Consider the following 24920-nt stretch of genomic DNA (forward strand, 5'->3'; position numbering starts at 1 on the left):
GAGACAGGACTTGGAAGTAATGAATAGTGGAGACAGGACCCTGAAGTAATGAATAGTGGACGAAGGACCCTGAAGTAATGAATACTGGACACAGGACCCTGAAGTAATGAATAGTGGACACAGGATTCAGAAGTAATGAATAGTGGACACATGACCCTGAAGTAATGAATAGTGGACACAGGATTCAGAAGTAATGAATAGGGGACACAGGACCCTGAAGTAATGAATAGTGGACACAGGACCCTGAAGTAATGAATAGTGGACACAGGAACCTGAAGTAATGAATAGTGGACACAGGACCCTGAAGTAATGAATAGTGGACACAGGATTCAGAAGTAATGAATAGTGGACACAGGACCATGAAGTAATGAATAGTGGACACAGGACCTGGAAGTAATGAATAGTGGACACAGGACCCTGAAGTAATGGATAGTGGACACAGGACCCTGAAGTAATGAATAGTGGACACAGGACCCTGAAGTAATGAATAGTGGAGACAGGACCCTGAAGTAATGAATAGTGGACACAGGACCCTGAAGTAATGAATAGTGGACACAGGACCCTGAAGTAATGAATAGTGGACACAGGATTCAGAAGTAATGAATAGTGGACACAGGACCATGAAGTAATGAATAGTGGACACAGGACCCTGAAGTAATGGATAGTGGACACAGGACCCTGAAGTAATGAATAGTGGACACAGGACCCTGAAGTAATGAATAGTGGACACAGGACCCTGAAGTAATGAATAGTGGACACAGGACCCTGAAGTAATGAATAGTGGACACAGGACCCTGAAGTAATGAATAGTGGACACAGGACCCTGAAGTAATGAATAGTGGACACAGGACCCTGAAGTAATGAATAGTGGACACAGGACCCTGAAGTAATGAATAGTGGACACAGACCCTGAAGTAATGAATAGGGGACATGGAAGTAATGAATAGTGGACGCTGATCTTGGAAATAATGAATAATGGACACAGAACCTGGAAGTAATGAATAATGGACGCAGGACCCTGAAGTAATGAATAGTGGACACAGGACCCTGAAGTAATGAATAGTGGACACAGGACCCTGAAGTAATGAATAGTGGACACAGGACCCTGAAGTAATGAATAGTGGACACAGGACATGGAAGTAATGAATAGTGGAGACAGACCCTGAAGTAATTGATAGTGGAGACAGGACCCTGAAGTAATGAATAGTGGACACAGGACATGGAAGTAATGAATAGTGGACACAGGACCCTGAAGTAATGAATAGTGGACACAGGATTCAGAAGTAATGAATAGTGGACACAGGACCCTGAAGTAATGAATAGTGGACACAGGATTCAGAAGTAATGAATAGTGGACATGGAAGTAATGAATAGTGGACACAGGACCCTGAAGTAATGAATAGTGGACACAGGACCCTGAAGTAATGAATAGTGGACACAGGATTCAGAAGTAATGAATAGGGGACACAGGACCCTGAAGTAATGAATAGTGGACACAGGACCCTGAAGTAATGAATAGTGGACACAGGACCCTGAAGTAATGAATAGTGGACACAGGACCCTGAAGTAATGAATAGTGGACACAGGACCCTGAAGTAATGAATAGTGGACACAGGACCCTGAAGTAATGAATAGTGGACACAGGACCCTGAAGTAATGAATAGTGGACACAGGACCCTGAAGTAATGAATAGTGGACACAGACCCTGAAGTAATGAATAGGGGACATGGAAGTAATGAATAGTGGACGCTGATCTTGGAAATAATGAATAATGGACACAGAACCTGGAAGTAATGAATAATGGACGCAGGACCCTGAAGTAATGAATAGTGGACACAGGACCCTGAAGTAATGAATAGTGGACACAGGACCCTGAAGTAATGAATAGTGGACACAGGACCCTGAAGTAATGAATAGTGGACACAGGACATGGAAGTAATGAATAGTGGAGACAGACCCTGAAGTAATTGATAGTGGACACATGACATGGAAGTAATGAATAGTGGACACAGGACCCTGAAGTAATGAATAGTGGACACAGGATTCAGAAGTAATGAATAGTGGACACAGGACCCTGAAGTAATGAATAGTGGACACAGGATTCAGAAGTAATGAATAGTGGACATGGAAGTAATGAATAGTGGACACAGGACCCTGAAGTAATGAATAGTGGACACAGGACCCTGAAGTAATGAATAGTGGACACAGGATTCAGAAGTAATGAATAGGGGACACAGGACCCTGAAGTAATGAATAGTGGACACAGGACCCTGAAGTAATGAATAGTGGACACAGGACCCTGAAGTAATGAATAGTGGACGCTGATCCTGGAAGTAATGAATAGTGGACACAGGATTCAGAAGTAATGAATAGTGGACACAGGACCCTGAAGTAATGAATAGTGGACACAGGACCCTGAAGTAATGAATAGTGGACACAGGACCTGGAAGTAATGAATAGTGGACACAGGACCTGGAAGTAATGGATAGTGGACACAGGACCCTGAAGTTATGGATAGTGGACATGGAAGTAATGAATAGTGGATGCAGGACCCTGAAGTAATGAATAATGGACACAGGACCTGGAAGTAATGAATAGGGGACGCTTGACCCGGAAGTTATGAATAGGGGACGCATGACCCGGAAGTTATGAATAGTGGACGCAGGACCCTGAAGTAATGAATAATGGACACAGGACCCGGAAGTAATGAATAGGGCAAACAAACAACAAACTTTCCATCCAGACAGCTTAAGCTAATTTTAGCGACATGCTTTATTAGTGGTCAGAATAGACAGCGGTGTGATATGCTAGGCTACAAGCAGGGGGTATAACACACATGAGCACCACTCCCCTCTGGTAGAATACCACGTTGATAACGCTCGGATGCTCCTTCCAACATATGGGTTAATGGGACATTGCTCCAGAGACGCTTAACATAGAAATAATTCCCAGAACGAATGATGGCAAAACGATGTGATGTGTAGTCTAAATATTCCATACGTTTGAGTATAATCATATAACTGTTCCACAGCCTTGTGATGACTGAGTGGCTGAGAAGTAGAACGCTGTCAACAACATTCATGTTAACAACATACACTGTCAACAACATGCATGTTAACAACAACATACACTATCAACAACACACACTATCAACAACATACACTATCAACAACATGTATGTTAACAACAACACACACTATAGACAACATGTATGTTAACAACAACATACACTATCAACAACATGTATGTTAACAACAACATACACTATCAACAACATGTATGTTAACAACAACACACACTATCAACAACATGTATGTTAACAACAACACACACTATCAACAACATGTATGTTAACAACAACACACACTATCAACAACATACACTGTCAACAACACACACTATCAACAACATGTATGTTAACAACAACACACACTATCAACAACATGTATGTTAACAACAACACACACTATCAACAACATGTATGTTAACAACAACACACACTATCAACAACATGTATGTTAACAACAACACACACTATCAACAACATGTATGTTAACAACAACACACACTATCAACAACATACACTGTCAACAACACACACTATCAACAACATGTATGTTAACAACAACACACACTATCAACAACATGTATGTTAACAACAACATACACTATCAACAACATGTATGTTAACAACAACACACACTATCAACAACATACACTGTCAACAACACACACTATCAACAACATGTATGCTAACAACAACACACACTATCAACAACATACACTGTCAACAACACACACTATCAACAACATGTATGTTAACAACAACATACACTATCAACAACATGTATGTTAACAACAACACACACTATCAACAACATACACTGTCAACAACACACACTATCAACAACATGTATGTTAACAACAACACACACTATCAACAACATACACTGTCAACAACACACACTATCAACAACATGTATGTTAACAACAACACACACTATCAACAACATACACTGTCAACAACACACACTATCAACAACATGTATGTTAACAACAACACACACTATCAACAACATGTATGTTAACAACAACACACACTATCAACAACATGTATGTTAACAACAACACACACTATCAACAACATACACTGTCAACAACACACACTATCAACAACATGTATGTTAACAACAACACACACTATCAACAACATATTTGTATGTGTGTGTGCGTGTGTGTGTGTGTGTGTGCATGTTTGTATGTGTGTGTGTGCATGTTTGTATGTGTGTGTGCTTGTGTGTGTGTGTGTGCATGTTTGTATGTGTGTGTGTGCATGTTTGTATGTGTGTGTGTGCATGTTTGTATGTGTGCGTGTGCATGTTTGTATGTGTGCGTGTGCATGTTTGAATGTGTGTGTGTGTGTGTGTGTGTGTGTGTGTGTGTGTAAGCAAGTTAGCCACGGTAAGGATTTGAGGGGGTTGATTTATAAATATCTCTCCCAGAGAAAAATCTAGGCTAAGCGAACACACATAGATGCATGCCGAATCACAAACAAGCAACGATATATGAACACAACCCCACTAACACTAACAAATACACAACCTCACCAACAGTAACAAATACACAACCCCACTAACAAACACACAACCCCACAAACAGTAACAAATACACAACCCCACTAACAGTAACAAACACACAACCCCACTAACAAATACACAACCCCACTAACAAATACACAACCCCACTAACAAACACACAACCCCACTAACAAACACACAACCCCACTAACAAATACACAACCCCACTAACAAATACACAACCCCACTAACAAATACACAACCCCACTAACAAACACACAACCCCACTAACAAACACACAACCCCACTAACAAACACACAACCCCACTAACAAACACACAACCCCACTAACAAACACACAACCCCACTAACAAACACACAACCCCACTAACAAACACACAACCCCACTAACAAATACACAACCCCACTAACAAATACACAACCCCACTAACAAACACACAACCCCACTAACAAACACACAACCCCACTAACAAACACACAACCCCACTAACAGTAACAAATACACAACCCCACTAACAAACACACAACCCCACTAACAAACACACAACCCCACTAACAAACACACAACCCCACTAACAGTAACAAATACACAACCCCACTAACAGTAACAAACACACAACCCTACTAACAAATACACAACCCCACTAACAAACACACAACCCCACTAACAAACACACAACCCCACTAACAGTAGTAAATACACAACCCCACTAACAAACACACAACCCCACTAACAGTAGTAAATACACAACCCCACTAACAAATACACAACCCCACTAACAAATACACAACCCCACTAACAAACACACAACCCCACTAACAGTAGTAAATACACAACCCCACTAACAAACACACAACCCCACTAACAAACACACAACCCCACTAACAATCACACAACCCCACTAACAAATACACAACCCCACTAACAGTAGTAAACACACAACCCCAACTGCAAACACACTATGACATCTGAGACCACACACATGCACATATATACAAGATACACACAGGACATGGACAGACAAACACTCACATACATTTTTAAGCAGTTGTGGACATAATATATGAGTCATCTCAATAAATGCCAAACTGTATAATATTTGGTTGCTTTAAAACGAGACATCGATACAATTTGAAATCAAACCCACAGAGAACATTGGCGCTGACATGTTTGAGACAGTATAGGGTCTGCTGGAATATGTAAGTGCACTACCAGTCAGAACACAATGACAGGCAGGCATTGAGAACACTGGGGGAAAAAACGTTGAGATGTATTCTGACAAACGCATGTCCAGCAGTCAAACTCAATCATATTGTAGCAGCCACTCTGCTCAGTGACACCTCCTTGTTCAGTACTAAGAGCGTTGGGTCTTTTGGTGTAGGACAAAAAATGTTTGTGTTGACAATAGAGGCTAAAAAACATTGTCACTTGTTTTTTAAATTTTTTTTTTAAACTGTTCACCTCTTGAACATCTGGTTTGTTATTGTAAATGATGAGTTAAGGTTAAATGTACAGTACCAGTCAAAAGTTTGGACACACCTACTCATTCATGGGGTTTTCTTTATTTTCACAATTTTCTACATTGTAGAATAATAGTGAAGACACCAAAACTATGAAAAAATCAAAACTATGAAAAAACACATATGGAATCATGTAGTAACCAAAACAAATCAAAATATATTTTATATTTGAGATTCTTCAAAGTAGCCACCCTTTGCCTTGATGACAGCTTTGCACATTCTTGGCATTCTCTCAACCAGCTTCACGAGGTAGTCACCTGGAATGCATTTAAATTAACAGGTGTGCCTTGTTAAAAGTACATTTGTGGATTTTCTTTCATTCTTAATGCGTTTGAGCCAATCAGTTGTGTTGTGTTGTGACAAGGTAGGGGTGGTATACAGAAGATAGCCCAGTTGGTAAAAGACCAATGGCAATAACAACTCACATAAGTAAAGAGAAATGACAGTCCATCATTAATTTAAGACATGAAGGTCAGACAATACGGAACATTTCAAGAACTTTTAAAAGTTTCTTCAAGTGCCGACACAAAAACCATCAAGTGCTATGATGAAACTGGCTGTCATGAGGACCGCCACAGGAAAGGAAGACCCAGAGTTACCTCTGCTGAAGAGGATAAGTTCAATAGTTCATTAGTTAACTGCACCTCAGATTGCAGCCCAAATAAATGCTCCACAGAGTTCAGACACATCTCAGCATCAACTGTTTAGAGGAGACTGTAAATCAGGCATTCATGGTCAAATTCCTGCAAAGAAACCACCACTAAAAGGCACCAATAAGAAGAAGAGACTTGCTTGGGCCAAGAAACACGAGCAATGGACAATAGACCGGTGGAAATCTGTCCTTTGGTCTGATGAGTCCAAATTTGAGATTTTTGGTTCCAACCGGCGTGTTTTTTTTGAGACGCAGTGTCGGTGAATGGTGATCTCCACATGTGTGGTTCCCACCGTGAAGCATGGAGGAGGAGGTGTGATGGTGTGGGAGTGCTTTTCTGTTGATACTGTCTGTGATTTATTTAGAATTCAAAGCACATTTCACCAGAAATGCTACCACAACATTCTTAAGCGATACACCATCACATCTGGTTTGCGCTATGACTATAATTTGTTTTTTCAACAGGACAATGATCCAACACACCTTTCACAAATGAACTTTTAACAAGGCACACCTGTTAATTGAAATGCATTCATGAAGCTGGTTGAGAGAATGCCAAGAGTGTGCAAAGCTGTCATCAAGGTAAAGGGTGGCTATTTGAAGAATCTCAAATATAAAATACATTTGGATACTACAGTGTAGACATTGTTAATGTTGTGAATGACGATTGTACCCGTAAAACACCAGTCTCAATGTCAACAGTGAAGAGGCGACTCCGAGATGCAAAAAAAAAAAGCCATATCACAGACTGGCCAATAAAAATACAATATTAAGATGGGCAAAAGACCACAGCCACTGGACAGAGGAACTCTGCCTAGAAGGCCAGCATCCCGGAGTCGCCTCTTCACTGTTGACGTTGAGACTGGTGTTTTGCAGGTACAATTTAATGAAGCTGTCAGTTGAGGACTTGTGAGGCGTCTGTTTCTCAAACTAGACACTCTATTGTACTTGTCCTCTTGCTCAGTTGGGGCCTCCCACTCCTCTTTCTATTCTGGTTAGAGACAGTTTGCACTGGTCTGTGAATGGAGTAGTACACAGCGTTGTACGAGATCTTCAGTTTCTTGGCAATCTCTCGCATGGAATAGCCTTCATTTCTCAGAACAAGAATAGACTGACGAGTTTCAGAAGAAAGTTATTTGTTCCATTTTGAGCCTGTAATTGAACCCACAAATGCTGATGCTCCAGATACTCAACTAGTCTCAAGAAGGCCAGTTTTATTGCTTCTTTAATAAGGACAACAGTTTTCAGCTGTGCTAAAGGGTTTTCTAATGATCAAATAGCCTTTTAAAATGATCAACTTGGATTAGCTAACACAACGTGACATTGGAGTTATGGTTGCTGAGAATGGGCCTCTGTACGCCTATGTTGATATCCCATTACAAATCAGCTGTTTCCAGCTACAATAGTCATTTACAACATTAACAATGTCTACACTGTATTTCTGATCAATTTGATGTTATTTTAATGGACAAAAAAACGTTGCTTTTCTTTCAATAACAAGGACATTTCTAAGTGACCCCAAACTTTTGAATGGTAGTGTAAATACCACTTTTCTACCAACTGAGGTACTCAAAGCATTGTGGGAAACTCACCTCATCCACCATCAATGAGCTGAACCCACCTCAGTGATGCACAGAGACCATTTCTGTGCCAGAACACTCACCACACATCAGCTATCAGGTGGAGAGGTGAGGAGTCATATATGTCAATTAGGAATGAGGGGGATGATTAGGTGGCCAGGATGGAATGTGGCCAGGTTGGGAATTTAGCTATGCCACCGGGGTGAACACCCCTACTCTTACAATAAGCGGCATGGAAATTTGAATGACCACAGAGAGTCGGGACACCCATTTTAACGTCCAATCCGAAAGACGGCACCCTACACAGGACAATGTACGCAAATATAATTAAGGTTTGAAATGATTATGTTTTAGTCACATATTTTATCTGTAAAGGCTTTTTGTGGTCAATTTGCAGTCAAAAATTCTGCCCCCCCCCCCCCCCCCCCCCCCCCCCCGATCATCCGCTCAAGAAAAGATTGGCCAACGGCAGAATCTAATTGATGATCCCTGACCTATACGGTCCTGATCTATCCGTATCTAATAATTTATCAAGCCTAGAAGCAATACAAGATTCTATTATTATGGTGGGAGATTATAATACAATTTTAAATACCTCAATGGACCCTAAAGGAACTCACACTACAAACTATCATTTACCCTTATGCACTTAAGGAAATCACAAATATCATTGATATATTGGAACAAGTGGATATATGGAGGTTTAAATATCCTGACCTAGTGAGATATACACTGCATTCGGAAAGTATTCAGATCCCTTGACTTTTTCTCCATTTCGTTATGTTACAGCCTTATTCTAAAATATATTAAATACATTTTTTTCTCATCAATCTACACACAATACACCATCATGACAAAGCTAAAACAGGTTTTTTGAAATGTTTGCAAATGTATTAAAAATAAAAAACAGATAACTTATTCACGTGAGTATTCAGACCCTTTGCTTTGAGACTCAACATTGAGCTCAGGTGCATCCTGTTTCCATTGATCCTCCTTGAGATGTTTCTACAACTTGATTGGAGTCCACCTGTTGTCAATTCAATTGATTGGACATGATTTGCAAAAGCACGCACCTATCTATATAAGGTCCCACAGTTGACAGTCAGAGCAAATACCAAGCCATGATCTCAAGGATGATCAATGGAAACAGGATGCATCTGAGCTCAATGTTGAGTCTCAGAGCAAAGGCATTTCTGTTTTGTATTAGTAACGTAACAAAATGTGGAAAAAGTGAAGGGGTCTGTAAGCAATTGTCCACAGAGCTCCGAAACAGGATTGTGTCGAGGCACAGATCTGTGGAAGTTTAAAAAAATGTCTGCAGCATTGAAAGTCCCCAAGAACACAGTGGACTCCATCATTCTTAAATGGAAAAAGTTTGGAACCACCAAAGACTCTTCCTAGAGCTGGCCGCCCGGCCAAACTGAGCAATCGGGGGAGAAGGGCCTTGGTCAGGGAGGTGACTAAGAACCCGATGGTCACTCTGACAGAGCTCCAGAGATACTCTGTGGAGATAAGAGAACCTTCCAGAAGGACAACCATCTCTGCAGAACTCTACCAATCAGGCCTTTATGGTAGAGTAGCCAGACAGAACCTCCTCAGTAAAAGGCACATGACAGCCCACTTGGAGTTTACCAAATGGCATCTAAAGGACTAAGACCATGAGCAACAAGATTCTCTGCGTCAACAGTGAAGAGGCGACTCCGGAATGCTGGCCTTCTAGCCAGAGTTTCAAAGAAAAAAACATATCTCAGACTGGCCAATAAAAATAAAATCTTAAGATGGGCAAAAGAACGCAGACACTGGACAGAGGAACTCTGCCTAGAAGGCCAGCATCCCGGAGTAGCCTCTTCACAGTTGACGTTGAGACTGGTGTTTTGCAGGTACTATTTAATGAAGCTGCCAGTTGAGGACTTGTGAGGCGTCTGTTTCTCAAACTAGACACTCTAATGTACTTGTCATCTTGCTCACTTGTGCACCGGGGCCTCCCACCTCTCTTTCTATTCTGGTTAGAGCCAGACACTTACAGTGGAACACAGACACTTACAGTAACACAGACACAGTGGACACAGACACTTACAGGAACACAGACATTTACGGTAACACAGACACTTACAGAGGAACACATGTGAAGAAAGGAGCTTAGACTGACTAGACTTTAGCTCAAAGAAAAACACAGTCTCATTACATGCAGTTGTCCCAGATTTGAACACAGGTACTTACAGTAGAACAACACATGAAGACGATGATGAAGGAGCCAATGACTCCTCCGATGCCGACCATCCAGGTCATCCGCAGGAACAGGATCACCCCGAAGATGTTCTGGATACAGGGGAGGTACACCCCCATCAGGGTCCCCAACTGTGGAGCCTGTAGGGAGGGAGAGAGGAGGTGGACATGGGATCAATGTTACCTAGCAAACCTGAAATGTTGTGAAATTTCCAGTGCACGTTTAATGTGAACACTGAGGTTGTACCCACTTTAAGTTACAGTTATAACAGTGGCCAAGTAGGCTACTGTGGCTATTTGATCATAATGTAGGCCTACCAGAGTGGTCTACTATCAAAAACAATGTAGAAAATGCATCCCATAACATTTTTTACATGGAAGTAGCTGTTCTATCATTCTCCCTACAGTAGCAGCCAATGTGTGGTGTTCAATGTAGGCCTAAATTCCATGAGACTTTTGAAAAAAACACATGCAGGGCTTGACATTAACCTGTGTATCTACTTGTTCTTCAGACAAGGAGGTGACTGAACATGTTGTTGTGTTGTTTGATGTAAGAAACCACTTTACAAAATAAAATGCATTAATATTCCCATACCATTATTACAGAGAATCAGACAAATTTGGCTTCCCTCTGCCTGTTGGCCACTTAGCTTATTCAAGCCGGTCTCAAAATACAACACTGCCCCTTTAAGACAAAAAAAAGCTATTTACCTGACTCGCTTTCAAAGATGTCTAGAATTGTACACATTTTGTGCTCTTGTAGGAAGCAATCACTTCTTTATTGCTGACTATAATTAGGATAATAACTCACTACCTAGCAAAGGATTTGAACAAAATGTGCACAGGTGGCTCTCATGCAGCTCTCACTCTGATCTCAAAACAAGTACATCTACTCATGACCACAGCTGTAAACACAGTCCAGGTCAACGTAAATGACACAGATCCATATACACTGTATGGCAATAGTCAATTTGCATATAGGCCTACTGCAGCTCTGACTGGTTATGCCACACCTGTCTGTGTAGAGTATGGGCTGAGTCATGATCAATAGAATCCTACTCTGATGCGTTCTGCCTACAACAAAATCTCTTGCATAGTTTGTTTTGTTTTGGTATGTTGCATTGAAATTGGCTAAGATTGCGTTGATTCGATCACAATTGCCACAGTAAATTGAAATGTTGATCGTGTTAACTAACTAGGAAAACTTTACATGGGCTGATATTTCTTCTGCGCTCCGCACAGCAGTCCCGGGGAGCTATGCGACAATTACTCCGTGCACATTGCATGGGGTCTTTAATGACTTTTTAATGACTGAGTTAGGGTTAGGGTCTCTAATGACTGGGTATCATGGGGTCTTTAATGACTGAGTTAGGGTTAGGGTCTCTAATGACTGGGTATCATGGGGTCTTTAATGACTGAGTTAGGGTTAGGGTCTCTAATGACTGGGTATCATGGGGTCTTTAATGACTGAGTTAGGGTTAGGGTCTCTAATGACTGGGTATCATGGGGTCTTTAATAACTGGGTTAGTGTCTTTAATAACTTGGTATCATGGGGTCTTTAATGACTTTTTAATGACTGAGTTAGGGTTAGGGTCTCTAATGACTGGGTATCATGGGGTCTTTAATGACTGAGTTAGGGTTAGGGTCTCTAATGACTGGGTATCATGGGGTCTTTAATAACTGGGTTAGTGTCTTTAATAACTTGGTATCATGGGGTCTTTAATGACTGGGTATCATGAGGTCTCTAATGACTGGGTTGGGGTCTTTAATTACTGGGTATCATGGGGTCTCTAATGACTGGGTTAGGGTCTTTAATGACTGGTATCATGGGGTCTTTAATAACTGGGTATCATGGGGTCTTTAATGACTGGGTTAGGGTCTTTAATAACTGGGTATCATGGGGTCTTTTATGACTGGGTATTATGGGGTCTTTAATGACTGGGTTAGGGTCTTTAATAACTGGGTATCATGGGGTCTTTTATGACTGGGTATCATGGGGTCTTCAATGACTGAGTTAGGGTCTCTAATGACTGGGTTAGGGTCTTTAATGACTGGGTATCATGGGGTCTTTAACAACTGGGTATTATGGGGTCTTTAATGACTGGGTATCATGGGGTCTTTAATGACTGGGTTAGGGTCTTTCATTTGGTTTAATTTGTACCTTTATTTAACTAGGCAAGTCAGTTAAGAACAAATTCTTATTTACAATGACGGCCTACACCGGCTAAACCCGGACGCTGCTGGGCCAATTGTGCGCCGCCATATGGGACTCCCAATGACGGCCGGTTGTGATACAGCCTGGATTGGAACCAAGGTGTCTGTAGTGATGCCGCAAGCACTGTGATGCAGTGCCTTAGACTTAGACCGCTGCGCCACTCGGGCGCCCATGACTTGGTATCATGGGGTCTTTAATGACTGGGTCTTTAATGACTGAGTTATCATATGCTTCTGTAACAGAAGTGGATCTGTGAACCACACAACCAGTAACAGTAGCCCAGGATTTCTGGAAAACCTAGGAATTTTGGAAACGTTGGTGCCTATGGGAGAGACAAAGAATTTGAATTAATATTTTATATTTTCCTACATCCAGTAACTGGAGAACATTTTTGGGTGATTTTATTAAGTGTTCTGTGCATTCTGAGACCAAATTGCCATTTTTCAATATGTACATGATGAGAAAAATGACTTTGTTTGAGATCTGTGCTGGGGCACATAGCAGTCAATTTGCCTGGCCTTATCAATTGTCCCGTAGCCCTTTACGTTCATCCCCATTTACGTTTATGGGTTGTAAATGGCAGATTTGGGCACTGATAAGCGCATAAATTGGAACGCAGTGGCTGTACAACAACATGCTATAAATGACGTCAGAGCTCTGGCTCTGCCCTTCACAGCGCTGTATGGGTTTTGACTGACAGCTGTTCTGAACTTCAGCACCGCACGCAACAAGAAGTTGCCCCCATCCCTCCCACTAATTGGGCAACTTTTGCAAATGTTTTGTTATCTGAGTGAGGGAAATGCTGCAAATTAAGAGGAGTCGATGTATTTTGAAAGATGATATGTTGAGGATTATGATAAATACCGCTTTAATTAAAACATTTAATTTCACTTTTATTTAACCAGGTAGGCCAGTTGAGAACAAGTTCTCATTTACAACTGCGGCCTAGCCTAGATAAAGCAAAGCAGTGCGACAAAAACAACAACACAGAGTTACACATGGGATAAACAAACCTACAGTCAATAACACAATAGAAAAATCTGTATACAGTGTGTGCAAATTAAGTAAGGAGGTAAGGCAATAAATAGGCCAATAGTGGCGAAGTATTTACAATTTAGCAATTTACACTGGAGTGATGTATGTGCAGATGAGGATGTGAAAGTAGAAATACTAGTGTGCAAAAGAGCAGAAAAAACAAAACAAATATGGGGATGAGGTAGGTAGTTGGTTGGATGGGCTATTTACAGATAGGCTGTGTACAGCTGCAGCGATCTGTAAGCTGCTCTAACAGCTGACGCTTGAAGTTAGTGAGGAAGATATAAGTCTGCAACTTCAGTGATATTTGCAATTTGTTCCAGTCATTGGCAGCAGAGAACTGGAAGGAAAGGCGGCCAAATAAGGTGTTGGCTTTGGGGGTGACCAGTGAAATATACCTGCTGGAGTGCTACGGTTGGGTGTTGCTATGGTGACCAATGAGCTGAGATAAGGCAGAGCTTTCCTTAGCAAAGACTTATAGATGACCTGGAGCCAGTGGGTTTGGCGACGAATATGTAGAGAGGACCAGCCAACGAGAGCATACAGGTCGCAGTGGTGGGTAGTATATGGGGCTTTGGTGACAAAACGGATGGCACTGTGATAGACTGCATCCAATTTGCTGAGTAGAGTGTTGGAGGCTATTTTGCAAATGACATCACCAAAGTCAAGGCTCAGTAGGATAGTCAGTTTTACGAGGGTATGTTGGCAGCATGAGTGAAGGATGCTTTGTTTTCAAAATAGGAAGCCAATTGTAGATTTAACTTTGGATTGGAGATGCTTAATGTGAGTCTGGAAGGAGAGTTTACAGTCTAACCAGACACCTAGGTATTTGTAGTTGTCCACATATTCTAAGTCAGAACCGTCCAGTAGTGATGCTAGTCGGGCAGGCGGGTGCAGGCAGCGATCGGTTGAAGAGCATGCATTTAGTTTTACTAACATTTAAGAGCAGTTGGAGGCCACGGAAGGAGTGTTGTATGGCGTTGAAGCTCGTTTGGAAGTTGTCCAAAGTGTCCAAAGAAGGGCCAGATGTATACAGAATGTATACATGTCATACAAGCAAGCCAAATGTGCACTTCACATTTCCATATCATAAAACTCATGTCGAATACAGTCAACGTTTATGGTCATGATGTCTGATGTACAGTTACAAGATGACATGATGTCATGCCGTTCTGAACAGAATGAGCCGATGTTTCTCTATTGTGAAGATCATTTGCCGTGGAACACGCACCTGAATGCACTCATGACTCCTTTCTATGCGCTCCAAACATTACAATTGGTTTCTCTGAATTGTCCTGTGAAAGCCTAACACTGTAAGACCATATTTTATATTTAGCATTCATTCTTATACATATACTTTTCATATTTCTTCTGTAAGAAACATTTAAATTTAGCCCTATCCATATATACGCCAATTCCCACGAGTCTAAGGGTTAAGTAGACTGGAACTGTGGCCATTTTTAAAAATGGAAAACGTGGTCTTGGCGCATAGAATAAAAAATATTGTCAGATATTATTCATCCTAATCAGAGAGGTTTTTTACATGGACGATACATTGGAGATAATATAAGACAAGTACTGGAAACAATAGAATACTATGAAATATCGGGGACACCAGGCCTGGATTTCATAGCTGATTTTGAAAAGGCTTTTGATAAAGTTCGACTGGAGTTTATATATAAATGCCTAGAATATTTACATTTTGGGGAATCTCTTATAAAATGGGTTAAAATGATGTATAGTAACCCTAGGTGTAAAATAGTAAATAATGGCTACATCTCAGAACGTTTTAAACTATCTAGAGGAGTAAAACAAGGTTGTCCACTATCGGCATATCTATTTATTATTGCCATCGAAACGTTAGCTGTTAAAATTAGATTAAACAATAATATTAAGGGATTAGAAATCTGTGGCTTAAAAACTAAGGTGTCATTGTACGCTGATGATTCATCTTTTCTTTTAAAACCACAATTAGAATCTCTCCACAGCTTCATAGAGGATCTAGATACTTTTGCTATCCTCTCCGGATTAAAACCAAATTATGATAATTTGGTTGATTATGTATATTATTATGTAATATTACATATTGGATCACTAAAACATGCTAATTTTACATTACCATGTAGTTTATCAATTAAATGGTCTGACGGAGATGTGGACATACTCGGTATCCCAAAAGAAAGAAATTATCTCACTCCAATACATTTTTATAGAAAGTTAACAAAAATAGATAAGATCTTGCTACCATGGAAAGGAAAATACCTGTCTATTTGTGTAAAAATCACCCTGATAACTCTTTAGTCATATCACAGTTTACCTATTTGCTTATGATTTTGCCTACACCCAGTGACCTGCTTTTTAAATTATATGAAGAAAAAATATTCAATTGTATTTGGAATGGCAAGCCAGACAAAATTAAAAGGGCCTATTTATATAACGAATATGAATTCGGAGGGCAGAAATGATTAAATATTACAGCATTAGACCTCTGACTAAAGGTTTCAGTCATACAAAAGTTATACTTAAATCCAAACTGGTTCTCTAGTAAATTGGCAAGAATGTTACATCCTATGTTCAAGAAGGGCCTTTTTCCCTTTACCCTGCTCACTTTCGGTTGTTTGAAAAGGAAATAATCTCCAAAATATCGTAATTTTTTAATCAAGCCTTAGAATGTTGGTTGCAATTTCAGTTTAATCCATCTGAAAAGATAGAACAATTAATACAACAAATATTAAACATTTTTTTCTAAGAAATGTTTAAAAAAGTTAGAATTTTAGTGAATGATATCATAAATAGGACTGGTGGAGTTGTCACACATACAGCTAACACAGACATATGGAAATGTCTGCTCTACCCAAAATTACAACCAATTAATTGCAGCATTACCACAGAAATGAAAGAGGCAAGTAGAAGGGTAAAAAAGTAAGGAACTTGTATGTCTGCCCTGTATTAAAGAACATAAATGGTTAAAGAAAAGTGTGATAAATAAAAACATAACAATTTCATTTAAGGAACAAAAAACTGACAGCTGTGCCATATAAATTGCAAAATAGTTGGGAAGAGATTTTCGATGTACCCATTCCATGGCACATGGTTTATGAATTGATACGCCGGATTCAAAACATCGACTTTGTCAATTTAAATTACAATACAAAATTCTTGCAACCAATAGAATGTTATATATATGGGAGATACAATCTTCCCACCTCTGCAGATGCTGCTGTGAGGAGGCAGAATCATTAGATCATTTATTTTGATATTGTCCATTTGTAGCTCGTTTTTGTCCAGGAATGGCTGAATAATTGCAACATTTGCCTAGAACTAACGCTGCAGATAGGTGATAGGTGATAACGCTGCAGACTAGGTGATTTGAAAAGCCATAGTCAATCAATCAATAATATAATAATTATTTTATTAAAAATGTTTATTTTTAATTTACAATGTGTAGAAGCTATGAGAATAGAAAGGTTCAATACTTTTGTGAAGCATCACTGCACAGTTGGAAAATATATGGCCAATAGAAATCCAAAATGGATGATGTTGAGAGACAGATGGGAGGGGTTGAATGGAGCTGAAGGGTGGGACTAATAACAAGATAACAAATGTAAAACATACGGGGTCTGTAAAATGTATATAGATTCAGACATTTTGTGAAATAGCACAGTTACAAATAGAAATCAAACTGGATGGACATCAGAAATAGAGGAAGGACTAAAAACAAACAAAATATAACTATTGTAAAATAAATTGTGTCTGTAAAATGTGTAAAAGATGTATAAACTGAAGGAAGAAGCCTAAGTGATATTGTTTATTAGTTTACTCCAATTGGGAAAAGGGTGGTAGAGTTTGGGGGGAATAAAAAAGGTATATTCTCATGTATGTCTATATACAGTGGGGCAAAAAAGTATTTAGTCAGCCACCAATTGTGCAAGTTCTCCCACTGAGAAGCCTGTAATTTTCATCATAGGTACACTTCAACTATGACAGACAAAATTAGAAAAAAAATCCAGAAAATCACATTGTAGGATTTGTAATGAATTTATTTGCAAATTTTGGTGGAAAATAAGTATTTGGTCACCTACAAACAAGCAATATTTCTGGCTCTCACAGACCTGTAACTTTTTCTTTAAGAGGCTCCTCTGTCCTCCACTTGTTACCTGTATTAATGGCACCTGTTTGAACTTGTTATCAGTATAAAAGACACCTGTCCACAACCTCAAACAGTCACACTCCAAACTCCACTATGGCCAAGACCAAAGAGCTGTCAAAGGACACCAGAAACAAAATTGTAGACCTGCACCAGGCTGGGAAGACTGAATCTGCAATAGGTAAGCAGCTTGGTTTGAAGAAATCAACTATGGGAGCAATTATTAGGAAATGGAAAACATACAAGACCACTGATAATCTCCCTCGATCTGGGGCTCCACGCAAGATCTCACCCCGTGGGGTCAAAATGATCACAAGAACGGTGAGCAAAAATCTCAGAACCACACGGGGGGACCTAGTGAATGACCTGCAGAGAGCTGGGACCAAAGTAACAAAGCCTACCATCAGTAACATCTATTGAAGATGAAACGTGGCTGGGTCTTTCAGCATGACAATGATCCCAAACACACCGCCCGGGCAACGAAGGAGTGGCTTCGTAAGAAGCATTTCAAGGTCCTGGAGTGGCCTAGCCAGTCTCCAGATCTCAACCCCATAGAAAATCTTTGGAGGGAGTTGAAAGTCCATGTTGCCAAGCAATAGCCTCAAAACATCACTGTTCTAGAGGAGATCTGCATGGAGGAATGGGACAAAATACCAGCAGTGTGTGAAAACCTTGTGAAGACTTACAGAAAACGTTTGACCTCTGTCATTGCCAACAAAGGGTATATAACAGAGTATTGAGATAAACTTTTGTTATTGACCAAATACTTATTTTCCACCATCATTTGCAAATATATTCATTAAAAATCCTACAATGTGATTTTCTGGATTTTTTTTCATCTCATTTTTTCTGTCATAGTTGAAGTGTACCTATGATGAAAATTACAGGCCTCTCTCATCTTTTTAAGTGGGAGAACTTGCACAATTGGTGGCTGACTAAATAGTTTTTTCCCCCACTGTAGGTATGTGTATGTATATATGTGTATATGTATGCATGTGTGTAGGTATATGGATATATATTTACCCCAAAAATAAATGGGGGATTGGAAATGATGCAGGCAATTACATTGATGGAAGCAACATTCTTTTCGCAATATTAAGCTGATCCACCCCTTAGGGAAAAAAATGAACATTTCAATTTAGCCCTATCCATATACGTCAATTCCCACGAGTCTAAGGGTGAAGTAGAACAGAACTGTGGCCATTTTTCTAAATGGAAAACGTGGTCTGTACGTCATCTTCATTATCCACAATCTTTGCCCATAGGAGGAAAGCAGGAAGTAGGTCTGTTCTAGTGATTCTATTTCTATGGTGATATCACTGCCAGTCTGATGAGTATGATCGATGAGGATGCGAAGAGGACTTTATTAAGGAACGTCGCCGTCTAATATGAAGCTGGAAGTGATGACAGAAACTTTGATACTTTACAGAGAGTTTTATTCCTAACTGCGATTCAGAGAGTTTTACAGGCCTGGGAGGCACTGATTAATGCGAGAGAGCATTCCTGGGGCTTGAAGTGGCAGCAGCTGCTGAGTGGAGAAACTAGACTTTGTAATTAAATCATCTTCTGAAAAAAAGGGTGTCTTGACGAATGCCTGACATTAAATGAATATTAAGGTCTAATGTGATGTAGTTTGATTTGAGAAGCTGGGCTTCAAATAGCAATAAGAGCCTGTTTTGGAGAGTTGACAAGTCACACAAACATAATTATATTCAAATTTATGTAAGAAACAACAGGCCAAGTGCACATGCAGAGTTCAAATTAGAAAAAGCTCATCACTTGTGAAATGCTGATGAAACTCGCTGTGTAGACAGACTGGAGTAGAAATGGAATGATAAACCAAAAAACAAAAATGATAGACACCAACCATGATCACATCGCAGGCATTTTGCTGATATCATTCATTAAAATAATTAGAGAAATGTGTGAAGTTTGAAATGAAATGTGATTATTAATGAGACAATTGAGGGCGACAACCATCAAACTAGCTAGTAGTAGTTTAAAGGATAAAAAAAAATAAAAAACGATGTTATTAACTTATCCTTCTATTTATTGTTATCACATTAATTCAAGCAATTTATTGCGATATGATTGTTTCTGCCTTACGCCCAGCTCTAGGATGGGGTAATCCTGAATGGTTCATCTGGGCCAAATCCTTATTTTGGATTCAAGCGTGTGCCTCAAGTAGGATTCAGTCCCATATGTTTTGTTGAACCTCTTCTTCTAGCCTAGTTCCCCCTCTCTCTATTTTGTCCCTAAGAGTAGCTGCTGCCGTGGCTAATCGGGATCCCTAATAAATACAAATACTGTCCTTAGGGATCACAGGAAGTGAAGCTGACACTAGCTGACCAGTTTATGTTAATTTGTTATATTTTCTTATCAAACGGTTCACCTAACACCTATTTGTTGGTTTTAATCAGACAGTTCACCTAACATCTATTTGTTGGTTTTAATCAAACAGTTCACCTAACATCTATTTGTTGGTTTTTAATCAGACAGTTCACCTAACACCTATTGTCTATTTGTTCGTTTTAAATCAGACAGTTCACCTAACATCTATTTGTTGGTTTTAATCAGACAGTTCACCTAACATCTATTTGTTGGTTTTAATCAGACAGTTCACCTAACATCTATTTGTTGGTTATAATCAAACAGTTCACCTAAGATCTATTCTTTGAACTCCTCTTTTGCAGCACCAAGCTATACCACAGGGATGTTTAGCACTGGGAATTGAATTCACCTTTAATCAAAGATCAAAACCTCAGGTTGCCTATGGGAGCGGGGAAGAACAAACATCGTCCATCTTTGTAATCTCTCTCTCTCCATATGGTAATGCCTCCCGCTGTTTGCCTGTTGTCAGGGTTATGCAAATGAGAGAGGCACTGTGGCCTTCAGTGTGCGGGGAAAGGGTGTTAATCACTGTCAGCGAGGCAAGAACCTCAATAAAGTTACTTTTTTTCTATTCTAAATTTAAACTCCAAAGTTCCCTACCACTTACTTAGAGATTGCTGTTGAATTTATGTCAAGACTTTTGACAGAATTGGTTACTCGGTTTTGTGATTAACATAGTTGTTGTGCCTTCAACATTACCTCCCTCAAATGTTATAATTAGCATAGTCTAGGCTGCATTCCATTTCACCAATATAACATTTACAGTAATAGCTCCAATTACTAGATCAATACAGTTTGATGGTAACTAGTGATTTCAATTCAGAAGCAGTGGTACTGTATTATGTCAGGTATATATTAGGTTGAATTATCATGAGCTTAATGGATTTCAAAAAAATCTTTCCCCTAAGCAAAATGAGTGAATGAAACACAGAAAGACATAACAGGTACACCTCCAATTGACTCAAATGATGTCAATTAGCCTATCAGAAGCTTCTAAAGCCATGACATCATTTTCTGGAATTTTCCAAGCTGTTTAAAGGCACAGTCAATTTAGTGTATGTAAACTTATGACACACTGGAATTGTGATGAATTATAAGTGAAATAATCTGTCTGCAAACAATTGTTGGAAAAATGACTTATGTCATACACAAAGTAGATGTCCTAACTGACTTGCCAAAACTATAGTTTGTTGACAAGAAATTTGTGGAGTGGTTGAAAAACGAGTTTTAATGACTCCAACCTAAGTGTATGTAAACTTCCGACTTCAACTGTACAATCAAAGTGAGATAGCCATCTGTAGCTGCTCTCCATACAGCAGATGTCATTTTCAGCAATGCAACGCCATACACTGAGAGGACAAAACATTAAGAACACCTTCCTAATACTGAGTTGCACCTCCTTTTGCCCTCAGAACAGCCTCCATTGCTGGCCCATGTTTACTCCAATGCTTCCCACAGTTGTATCAAGTTGGCTGGATGTCCTTTGGGTGGTGGACCATTCTTGATACATTTGGGGAAATGTTGAGTGTGAAAAACCCAGCAGCATTGCAGTTCTTGTCACAAACCAGTGCGCCTAGGACCTACTACCATACCCCGTTCAAAGGCAGTTAAATATTTTTTCTTCCCCTTCACCTTCTGTATGGCACACACATACACAATCCATGTCTCAATTGTCTCAAGGCTTAAAAATCCTTCTTTAACATGTCTCCTCTCCTTCATTTACGCTGATTGAAGTGGATTTAACAGGTGACATCAATAAGGGATCATAGCTTTCACCTGGATTCACCTGGTCAGTCTGTCATGGAAAGAGTATGTGTCCTTAATATTTTGTACATCCCGGCAAACATCCCCGGATTGGCAAAAAGCTGTGAAAAAATTTCAATCCATAAGCTTTTCAATACTGTTTACAACGTCGGGTCCGCTTCCCACACCTCTCTGATTCAGACGGGCTCGGTTAAATGCGGAAGACATATTTCGGTTGAATGCATTCAGCTGTGCAACTGACTAGGTTTTCCATTTCCCATTTCCCTTCCCAAATTCAACCCTATTCCCTAGATAGTGCATTACTTTTGATCAGGGCCCATTTGGGACACAGACAGGGTCATTCTCACTAAGAAAATTATAAAGCTACTTGGCAGACAGACAGTAAGTGTGTTCTGTAGCCTACACAATACACTTGTTGAGAATGGACAAAATTCCACAAGATTCAGAAGACAAAACGAATAGCAAAACAAAAAGGACGTGTCTAAATTAGTTTACATTGAGCAACAGCCACAGCAGATGGGACGCTTGCTTCTATTGAATCAATATACTCCCTATGGGGGCGGGGGGAACCAAAGCCTCTGTTTATATAGAGCTCCACTTCCATTCTCAGTCAATTGGCATTTCCTTCCTGGACCAGGAGTACAATACAATCTCAGACCTAGACTCCTAGAATCTGTAGAACTAGTGAGGCCCAATAAAAAATTGTCTGGTAGCCAGCGGCGTGATTTCCCTCGAGACCGTGTGAGCTGAAATAGCCGAGAGTGGCGAGAGCAGCAACAGCATAACCGCTACAGGTTGGTGCAGCGGCGGTGAGGAGAGACAGCTGCCCCATGGCCCCCTGGGATACGCAGTCAGCCCAGTTCTATCTGGCTCAGGTGCGGTGGTCCCACAGCATGCTCCACCCCCCTCGGAACAGCTGCTTCAGGACCAGCTCACCACTTAGTTTACTACCCAGGTGCCCCATCTCCACGCCACCCCTTACCCAGTCACCCCCACACGAGACCCTCCGCCACCCCAGCCACCTGAGACCACTCACAGGCCCCTTATTCTCCACAGACACTAACACTCTAGAGGCTGATGGAGATTCTTTCCAAATGCACCCTTCGTGGCCTGGGAGGCCTGGAGTGGTTTAGCTGTTAGTGTTGCTGCCTTCAGAGCACATATCGGTGTGTGTTGGAATCTGTCCCACTTCTAACACAGACTTTTTGACTTTCCTGCCTCTCTCCAATTTAGAATAAGTATGTTAGGAGGGGGACTGCCCCCTTCCTTTCGTCCTACCTTCGTCCTACAGTCCTAGCTTCGTCCTACTGTCCTTCATACTAGACGCAGAGACATGAAAATGGTATCCACAAGTTCATCTGACTCTGGGGAAGGAGATAAAGGACTTCATCTGACTCTGGGGAAGGAGATAAAGGGCTTCATCTGACTCTGGGGAAGGAGATAAAGGACTTCATCTGACTCTGGGGAAGGAGATAAAGGACTTCATCTGACTCTGGGGAAGGAGATAAAGGACTTCATCTGACTCTGGGGAAGGAGATAAAGGACTTCATCTGACTCTGGGGAAGGAGATAAAGGGCTTCATCTGACTCTGGGGAAGGAGATAAAGGACTTCATCTGACTCTGGGGAAGGAGATAAAGGACTTCATCTGACTCTGGGGAAGGAGATAAAGGACTTCATCTGACTCTGGGGAAGGAGATAAAGGACTTCATCTGACTCTGGGGAAGGAGATAAAGGACTTCATCTGACTCTGGGGAAGGAGATAAAGGACTTCATCTGACTCTGGGGAAGGAGATAAAGGACTTCATCTGACTCTGGGGAAGGAGATAAAGGACTTCATCTGACTCTGGGGAAGGAGATAAAGGACTTCATCTGACTCTGGGGAAGGAGATAAAGGGCTTCATCTGACTCTGGGGAAGGAGATAAAGGACTTCATCTGACTCTGGGGAAGGAGATAAAGGACTTCATCTGACTCTGGGGAAGGAGATAAAGGACTTCATCTGACTCTGGGGAAGGAGATAAAGGACTTCATCTGACTCTGGGGAAGGAGATAAAGGACTTCATCTGACTCTGGGGAAGGAGATAAAGGACTTCATCTGACTCTGGGGAAGGAGATAAAGGACTTCATCTGACTCTGGGGAAGGAGATAAAGGACTTCATCTGACTCTGGGGAAGGAGATAAAGGACTTCATCTGACTCTGGGGAAGGAGATAAAGGACTTCATCTGACTCTGGGGAAGGAGATAAAGGACTTCATCTGACTCTGGGGAAGGAGATATAGGACTTCATCTGACTCTGGGGAAGGAGATAAAGGACTTCATCTGACTCTGGGGAAGGAGATAAAGGACTTCATCTGACTCTGGGGAAGGAGATAAAGGACTTCATCTGACTCTGGGGAAGGAGATAAAGGACTTCATCTGACTCTGGGGAAGGAGATAAAGGACTTCATCTGACTCTGGGGAAGGAGATAAAGGACTTCATCTGACTCTGGGGAAGGAGATAAAGGACTTCATCTGACTCTGGGGAAGGAGATAAAGGACTTCATCTGACTCTGGGGAAGGAGATAAAGGACTTCATCTGACTCTGGGGAAGGAGATAAAGGACTTCATCTGACTCTGGGGAAGGAGATAAAGGGCTTCATCTGACTCTGGGGAAGGAGATAAAGGGCTTCATCTGACTCTGGGGAAGGAGATAAAGGACTTCATCTGACTCTGGGGAAGGAGATAAAGGACTTCATCTGACTCTGGGGAAGGAGATAAAGGACTTCATCTGACTCTGGGGAAGGAGATAAAGG

General features: G+C 40.7%; 1 protein-coding gene across 1 annotated transcript in view; it reads right to left on the reverse strand.

Annotated features, from left to right (window-relative positions):
• LOC139413865 (solute carrier family 12 member 5a) overlaps positions 1–24920 on the reverse strand; it is a 258850-nt gene that overhangs the window by 40253 nt on the left and 193677 nt on the right. Inside the window, exon 4 of the mRNA XM_071161693.1 lies at positions 10572–10718. Coding sequence (XP_071017794.1) covers positions 10572–10718 — 147 coding nt within the window. The remainder of the gene's footprint in view (positions 1–10571; positions 10719–24920) is intronic.

This window comes from Oncorhynchus clarkii, chromosome 7 (assembly GCF_045791955.1).
Source record: "Oncorhynchus clarkii lewisi isolate Uvic-CL-2024 chromosome 7, UVic_Ocla_1.0, whole genome shotgun sequence".
NCBI classification, from domain to species: Eukaryota; Metazoa; Chordata; class Actinopteri; order Salmoniformes; family Salmonidae; genus Oncorhynchus; species Oncorhynchus clarkii.